At 40.4% G+C, this 8836-nt stretch overlaps 1 protein-coding gene across 1 annotated transcript; it reads left to right on the forward strand.

Annotated features, from left to right (window-relative positions):
• The first annotated feature begins 517 nt into the window (after nt 1–517).
• On the forward strand, nt 518–8635 carry LOC139532431 (SLAM family member 7-like). The gene is made up of 3 exons (XM_071330007.1): nt 518–771; nt 7616–7903; nt 8027–8635. Exons 1-3 carry the CDS (start codon nt 705–707, stop codon nt 8326–8328), a joined length of 657 nt encoding a protein of 218 aa, XP_071186108.1. The 5' UTR covers nt 518–704; the 3' UTR covers nt 8329–8635.
• Nucleotides 8636–8836: the final 201 nt, after the last annotated feature.

Here is an 8836-nt window from a genome sequence, read left to right on the forward strand (position 1 = left end):
AAAATCGCTGAAATAGTTGCATGTAAGTTTATTTTTATTCAATATATATTGTGAATTATAATGAAATATTGATCCATACAGTAAGATGGCAAACATGTATTTTATGTTTTTAGGAAAATATTTTATCTTGTGAATGTTTTAGTGTGCATGCCATATAGGCATATGGATGAATGGCTATATGCTGTTGATTAAAAATATCTCTTACACTCAGTGGACAGGAGGAAAATTAAATAAACAATAGTTATTAATTTACCTTTAAATATTTCAGTATTGCCAAGTTTTGTTACATTATAGCCGAGATTATATCAATTCTATATTCTATATATGTAATTCTGTGCGTAGTAGCCAAATATACACACAGGGAGGCGCCAAAGACCAGGTATGAGTAGGACTACAGGAAGGAATATTCCAGAAGGGGTTAGAAAAAATGCTTATTAAAGTTATTATAACATATAAACATAATACAATGTGTTTGTATACCATATGAGTCCATTGCAGCTATTAAACCTAATTTTCAAGTTAAATTAAACTTAATTTTATTTTCCACCAAGAGGTAATGAATAGGGAGGAACTAAACCACATTTTACTTTCACTTTCATGAAATACAGTATCAGACGTAGTTTAGGCTATAAACCACATAATTGTTTAGCATATCTCATTTTAACTTACTTTTATTTATTATCTAAACAAACTAATTAGCAAATATGTCCAAACTAACGCTCATCGGATTGTGCTTCTGGCTTTATTTGGCGCAAAAGTTCGTTTCCGGAGGTAAGTTGAATCGAACGTAGGTTTAGGTCTACCTAATATTTGAAGAATGGTTTTAAATGACGTCTATGTGGGTTACGTTACGGACCGCGCCCTTCATATTCCGTTTAGCTACACACAGAGCCAACTTCAGGAAGTTATCAGATGTTGAATCCTGGCCTAACCAAGGCTAAAACCTACAGAAGGGTCTGCGTGATCATGGCAGGCCCGGCGTTATGAGCGAGCCTTAGGGGGGCCCATCCAAATAAAATATTGAAATATTGATCATTTATTTGACTGAGACGCACGCCAACAGAAAGACCCATCAATCTCAGATAAAGAATCCGAGCGAGCGAAACAGCGCCCCTCTGTCTCTGTAGGTGTAAACAATGTATCTGATTCTGTCTGGACCAAAAGAGTATGGCATGTTATACTATTTATTTCCAGACAGCATCAGATCCATAGGCTAGATATAGGAGGCTGGCTTCCCCTAAAGTATTTACTAGGAATGGCAAGGCAGCAGCTACTCTTCCTGAGGTCCAAACACATTAAGGCACTTACATTACACACAAAACAAAGATAAAACAGTACATCATATAACATTATTACACCACTACAATACAAAATGTATAATACCACCATACAACAATATTACAATGCACATCTGTGTAGAGTGTGTGTGCTAACATTTGTGTGTGTCTGTACCTGTGTGTGTGTCTGTACCTGTGTGTGTGTCTCTTCACGGTACCTGCTGTTCCATAAGGGGTATTTTTATCTGTTTTTTAAAATCGGATTCTACTACTTGCATCAGTTACCTGATGTGGAATAGAGTACCATGTGGTCATGGGTCTATGTAGTACTGTGCGCCTCCCATAGTCTGTTCTGTACTAGGGGATTGTGAAGAGACCTCTGGTGGCATGTCTTGTGGGGCATACATGGTTGTCTGAGCTGTGTACTAGTAGTTTAAACAGACAGCTCAGTGCGTTCAGCTTGTCAACACTTCTTACAAAAACAAGTATTGATGAAGTCAATCTCTCCTCCACTTTGAGCCATGAGAGATTGACATGCATATCATTAATGTTAGCTCTCCGTGTACATTTAAGGGCCAGCCGTGCTGCCCTGTTCTGAGGCAATTTTAATTTTCCAAAGTCCCTCTTTGTGGCACCTGATCACACGACTGAACAGATTGTTTTTCCACAGTTATATAATTACTCCTGTCTAAATAAGAACATTCAAAATACTTCACCAGAGAGCATGACTTAGCCACAGAGGATCCCGTGTGGCTCAGTTGGTAGAGCATGGCGCTTGCAACGCCAGGGTTGTGGGTTCATTCCCCACGGGGGGACCAGGATGAATATGTATGAACTTTCCAAATTGTAAGTCGCTCTGGATAAGAGCGTCAGCTAAATGACTTAAAATGTAAAATGTAAATGTAAAAAATACTTCACCAGAGAGCAGGACTTAGCCACAGAGGATCATTAAAATACTTCACCAGAGAGCAAGACTTAGCCACAGAGGATCATTAAAATACTTCACCAGAGAGCAGGACTTAGCCACAGAGGATCATTAAAATACTTAACCAGAGAGCATGACTTAGCCACAGAGGATCATTAGCTTCTTTAAAAAAAATAGCTGTAGATTGTTTCAAATCACAAGTGAATAAGTGTATGCCTATTTTAGAATCCCACAATTTGGGCAGCGGGCGTGGCAATTTGTCTGGGGTGGCAGGTAGCCTAGTGGTTAGAGTGTTGGGCCAATAACCGAAAGGTTGCTGGATTGAATCCCCGAGCTGTCAAGGAAAAAATCTGTCGTTCCGCCCCTGAAAAAGGCAGTTAACCCACTGTTCCCCAGTAGGCCGTCTTTGTAAATAAGAATTTGTTCTTAACTGACTTGCCTAGTTAAATAAAGGTTAAATGTAACAAAAACATGTGATCTGATTGAGTTGTGGCTGTCAGTGAAAAGCATCTAAAATATGTGTGAAGGTAATGTGTGTATAATTTTTATGTTGCAACAAGAAGAGAAGGGGTGTGTGGCGAAGATATGGTGTGTCTCTCTCCAGAATGCACTCAGCTGTCTCCTACCAATTCTTGCCCTTCATTGTTTCATTGTGTGACTTGTTTGCCCTTTGATTGTATATTTTATTAATCACTTCCCCATTACATATGTCATCTGTAGTCCTAGGCCTAGTTAATACCTCGTCATTTGGTTACATTAATGACTGTTAATACTGTTAATATACTATTCTCAGAGTGGAAACGTTGTTTGCAGAATTCAGAACCTGCTACACTTTTGAGAAACAAGTTCTGGTTTAATTCATAACCATTATGAGTTTTGTCAATCTGGGTTGGGTTAAATGCAGAAGATACATTTCAGTAGAATAAATTCAGTTGTACAACTGACTAGGTACCCCCTTTCCTTTCCCTTTAAATGGGGTTATTGATCAAGATCAAAAGTCAAAAGGGCAAACAATTCACACAATGTAACAATGAATGTGCAAGAATTGTCGGGAGACTGCGGGCTTATTCAGGACAGATTTTGGTGAGAGTGAACCCTCTTGCTCAGCCTCTTCCTCTCTGCTGAAACTAGCGAGCGAAACAGCGCCCCTCTGTCTTACTATATGTAGCCCATGTATCTGATACTGTCTGTCCAGAAAAAGTATGACATGCCTTACTCCTTTTGTCCAGACAGCATCAGATACATGATCTACACATACAGAAACAGAGGTGCGCTGTTTCGCTCACTCTGACGCTTTGTCTGAGATTGATGATCCTTTCTGTCGGCGTGCGTCTCGGTCAAATAAATGATCAATATTTAAATATTTTATTTAGAGGAGGAGGCAAGGAGGTATGGTAGGGAGGGCAGGCCCCCATAACGCCTCCTTTATGCACAAATATTGATATAATAACCATCATATCGAAGTAAACTTGGAGTCACGTTATAATATGTTGTGTGTTCCTCCCACTACGACTTGAGAAAGCATGCAGTTTATTAGGCTACAGATGAAATAAATTATGGTGAACTTCACAGGGTGGTGAAAGTGCAAGGTTATGAGTTTGATTCTCCTTTCCAATAAATATTGACATTCTTATTTTGGTGACATGACGATCGATGCTTTGATGCCGTTTGACTAATAAAAATAATAATCGCTCTTATCCATAATAATGTCATAATGTAGATAGTTTAGCCCCACTGTAGCTGTTGGCTAGAGCACATGTGTCAAGACCAGATTGGGAACATTTACTATGTAACACAACAGTCTATAATACAGTCTATATAACGCAACAGTCTACTCTATATAACACAACAGATAACAGCCTATATAATACAGCGGTCTATATAACGCAGCAGTCTATATAACGCACAACAGTCTATATAACGCACAACAGTCTATATAACAGAGCGGTCTACTCTATATAACACAGCAGATAACAGCCTATATAATACAGCGGTCTATATAACGCAGCAGTCTATATAACGCACAACAGTCTATATAACGCACAACAGTCTATATAACGCAGCAGTCTATATAACGCAGCAGTCTATATAACGCAGCAGTCTACTCTATATAACACAACAGATAACAGCCTATATAATACAGCGGTCTATATAACGCATCAGTCTATATAACGCACAACAGTCTATATAACGCAGCAGTCTATATAACGCATCAGTCTATATAACGCACAACAGTCTATATAACGCAGCAGTCTATATAACGCAGCAGTCTATATAATGCACAATAGTTTATATAACATAGCAGTCTATAAAGCACAGCAGTCTATAACAGAAATTTGCATCCTGCAGCACTAATTCCAAAAGGTTTTGGGACACTGTAAAGTCCATGGAGAATAAGAGTACCTCCTCCCAGCTGCCCACTGCACTGAGACTAGGAAACACTGTCACCACTGATAAATCCACGATAATCGAGAATTTTAATAAGCATTTCTCTATGGCTGGCCATGCTTTCCACCTGGCTACCCCAAACCTGGTCAACAGCTCTGCACCCCCCGCAGCCAACTCTTTTCTCTGAATATATCAATGATGTTGCTCTTGCTGCGGGTGATTCTTTGATCCACCTCTACGCAGACGACACCATTCTGTATACATCTGGCCCTTCTTTGGACACTGTTAACAAACCTCCAAACGAGCTTCAACGCCATACAACACTCCTTCTGTGGCCTCCAACTGCTCTTAAATGCAAGTAAAATGAAATGCATGCTCTTCAACCGATCGCTGCCCGCACTTGCCCGCCCGACTAGCATCACTACTTTGGACGGTTCTGACTTAGAATATGTGGACAACTATAAATACCTAGGTGTCTGGCTGTCGTTCTGCCCCTGAACAAGGCAGTTAACCCACTGTTCCTAGGCCATCATTGAAAAATAAGAATTTGTTCTTAACCGACTTGCCTAGTTAAATAAAGGTAAAATAAATAAATAAAAAGACTGTAAACTCTCCTTCCAGACTCACATTAAGCATCTCCAATCCAAAGTTAAATCTAGAATTGGCTTCCTATTTCGCAACTGTCACGTTCCTGACCTATTTCTGTTAGTTTGTTGTATGTGTTAGTTGGTCAGGACGTGAGTTTGGGTGGGCATTCTATGTTGTCTGTTTCTATGTTGGTTTAAGGGTTGCCTGGTATGGCTCTCAATTAGAGGCAGGTGTTTGGCGTTCCTCTAATTGAGAGTCATATTTAGGTAGGTTGTTTCACAGTGTTCGTTGTGGGTGGTTGTCTCCTGTGTCAGTGTTTGTCGCACCATACGGGACTGTTCGGTTTGTGTTGTACATCGTCATTTTATGTGTAGGCTATTTTCCCTGTTCGTGCGTTCTCGTGTTTAATGTAAGTTCGTCGTTCAGGTCTGTCTACTCCGTTTGTTGTTTTGTTAGTTTATAGTGAAGTTCGTGTTTTCGTCTTGTCTTTAATAAATATTATGTGTTCACAACCCGCTGCGCCTTGGTTCCCTCAATACTCCTCCTTTTCGGTTGAAGAGGAGGAGGACCACCGTTACAGCAACAAAGCCTCCTTCACTCATGCTGCCAAACATACCCTCGTAAAACTGACTATCCTACCGATCCTTGACTTCGGCGATGTAATTTACAAAATAGCCTCCAACACTCTACTCAGCAAATTGGATGCAGTCTATCACAGTGCCATCCGTTTTGTCACCAAAGCCCCATATACTACCCACCACTGCGACCTGTATGCTCTCGTTGGCTGGTCCTCGCTACATATTCGCTGCCAAACCCACTGGCTCCAGGTTATCTATAAGTCTTTGCTAGGTAAAGCTCCGCCTTATCTCAGCTCACTGGTCACCATAGCAGCACCCACCCGTAGCACGCGCTACAGCACGTATATTTCACTGGTCATCCCCAAAGCCAACACCTACTTTGGCCGCCTTTCCTTCCAGTTCTCTGCTGCCTATGACTGGAACTAATTGCAAAAATCAATGAAGTTGGAGACTTATATTTCCCTCACTAACTTTAAGCGTCAGCTGTCAGAGCAGCTTACCGATCGCTGCAGCTGTACACAGCCCATCTGTAAATAGCCCATCCAACAAACTACCTACCTCATCCCCATATTTGTTTTTCTGCTCTTTTGCTCACCACTATTTCTACTTGCACATCCTCATCTGCACATATATCACTCCAGTGTAAATTGCTAAATTGTAATTACTTCGCCACCATTGGCTTATTTATTGCCTTACCTCCATACTTCATTTGCACACACCGTATACAGATTTTTCTATTGTGTTATTGACTGTACGTTTGTTTATTCCATGTGTAACTCTGTGTGGTTGATTTTTTTTCCGCACTGCTTTGCTTTATCTTGGCCAGGTCGCAGTTGTAAATGAGAACTTGTTTTCAACTGGCCTACCTGGTAAAATAAAGGTGAAATAAAATAAAAAATATAACCCACAACAGTTTATATAACACAGCAGTCTATATAACACAACAGTCTATATAACACAACAGTCTATATAACACACCAGTCTATATAACACAACAGACAGCAGTCTTTATACCGCAACAGTCTTTATACCGCACAGCAGTCTATATAACACAGCAGTCTATATAACACAACAGACAGCAGTCTTTATACCGCAACAGTCTTTATACCGCAACAGTCTGTATACCGCACAATAGTCTATATAACGCACAACAGTATATAATGGACAATAGTCGATATAACACAACAGTCTATATAACGTAGCAATTTGTGACAAACCATCAGTATAGTTGAAAATGCGATGGAACCCATTTAAATTTCTATTTTTCATTTGGTACATGGGAATTTATCTGCAAAAGTTATTTTTATGTAAAGTGAAAGGGAAGGGGGATACCTAGTCAGTTGTACAACTGAATGTATTCAACTGAAATGTGTCTTCCGCATTTAACCCAACCCCTCTGAATCATTGAGGTATGGAGGGCTATGTACACTACCTCATCATCAAGACTTTTATCATCAAGAAGTCAGTCTGATGGAAACATATCTCTGGTGGGAAAATGTGATTATTGTTTTATGCGGATTTTAGAATAATATCATGAAAATCTGTCGCAGATTGGATGGAAACCTAGCTAGTGATATGATAGTGAACAGGGTATAGACAAAGACTTTTTAATCTGTAGTGTAGTCTAGATACATTTCTGCTCCAGTGGTGGTGAGGGGGGACATACTAGTCAACGTGGCCAGACTACATAGACCAGATACACCCAGCAAGCAGAATTCTAGACATAAACAGTAAAGGTTGATAATAATGTATCTTTCAATGCCAATAGGGTTAGGACTACATATTTATACCCTAACCATAATGTTTTACCCTGGATACATTGATACGCTGATACATGTATGAAATGTCTGCTTTTCCAGAGGATCTTTATCACCAAGTGGGAGGTGAGCTGGTGTTGACACCGAACACGTCCACAGTGCCACACTCCATCACAAGCATCCTATGGAAGCATGGGAGGAACAAGGTGGCAGAGTGGGACAAGGATTTTGGTGGTCTGGACATCTATGGTGCCTTCAAAGAGCGTACAACCCTGGACCAGACTACTGGAGAGCTGAGAATCAGTGGATTGATGAAAACAGACAGTGGCGTTTATTCTGTGGAGTTTAACAGCAAACAGCTTGACAAGACATATAAACTATCTGTTATCAGTAAGTGTTTCTATGTGTGTCTGTGTCTATGTATGTGTGGTCATGTAGAAACAGCAGGTTATGTATTGTAGTGCCTCACAAGCATTTTCCTAAATGATTCCTGTTTCTTTCCTCTATTTACAGAGGCAGTCCCCAAACCCACAATCACTTCTTCCTGTAACGCCAACAAAACCTCCTGCACTCTGACCTGTGAAGGCAACACCACTGATGCTGAACCAGTCACCTACAGCTGGAAAGTGGGGGAGGGGGCGTGGAAGGTCTTAGACAAACAGATGAATGTCTCTAAGAGCGACAGTGGCAAATCAGCCAATGGTTACAAATACACCTGCAAGCTGAATAATACTGTTAGTGAGGAAGTCAGTGAGCCAGTTGGAGAGGTCTTTGGTCCAAGTGAGTGGACACTCATATATTTAACCTTTATTTAACTAGGCAAGTCAGTTAAGAACAAATTCTTATTTTCAATGACAGCCTAGGAACAGTGGCTTAACTGCCTTGTTCAGGGGCAGAACGACAGATTTTTACCTTGTCAGCTCAGGGATTCAATCTAGCAACCTTTCGGTTCCTAGTCCAACACTCTAACTGCTATGCTACCCTGCCGCCTCATAAGTGTGTTACAGTCTTATGTATTGATATGTCAGTAACACTGCTAGTGTTGTAGGACATTTTGAGTGCGGCACTATGTTTAATTCCTGATCAACTTCTGTCAAAGTATCAATACAAAATGTGTTTTCATTTCAGAGCCTTCTGAAGTTGGTGGTTGGGTTGTTGGTGTTGTCGTTGCCATATTATTGCTTGTTGCCATTGTCATAACAGGTAAGAACAGCACATCTATAGTAACAGAGCACTGTACATGTACATAGTTCTGAAGCACAGATTGACATAACAGCAGCAACAACAGTGAGCTATACCCCCTGAAGGGGATACCTGTTCTAC

This window comes from Salvelinus alpinus, chromosome 10, assembly GCF_045679555.1.
Source record: "Salvelinus alpinus chromosome 10, SLU_Salpinus.1, whole genome shotgun sequence".
NCBI lineage: Eukaryota > Metazoa > Chordata > Actinopteri > Salmoniformes > Salmonidae > Salvelinus > Salvelinus alpinus.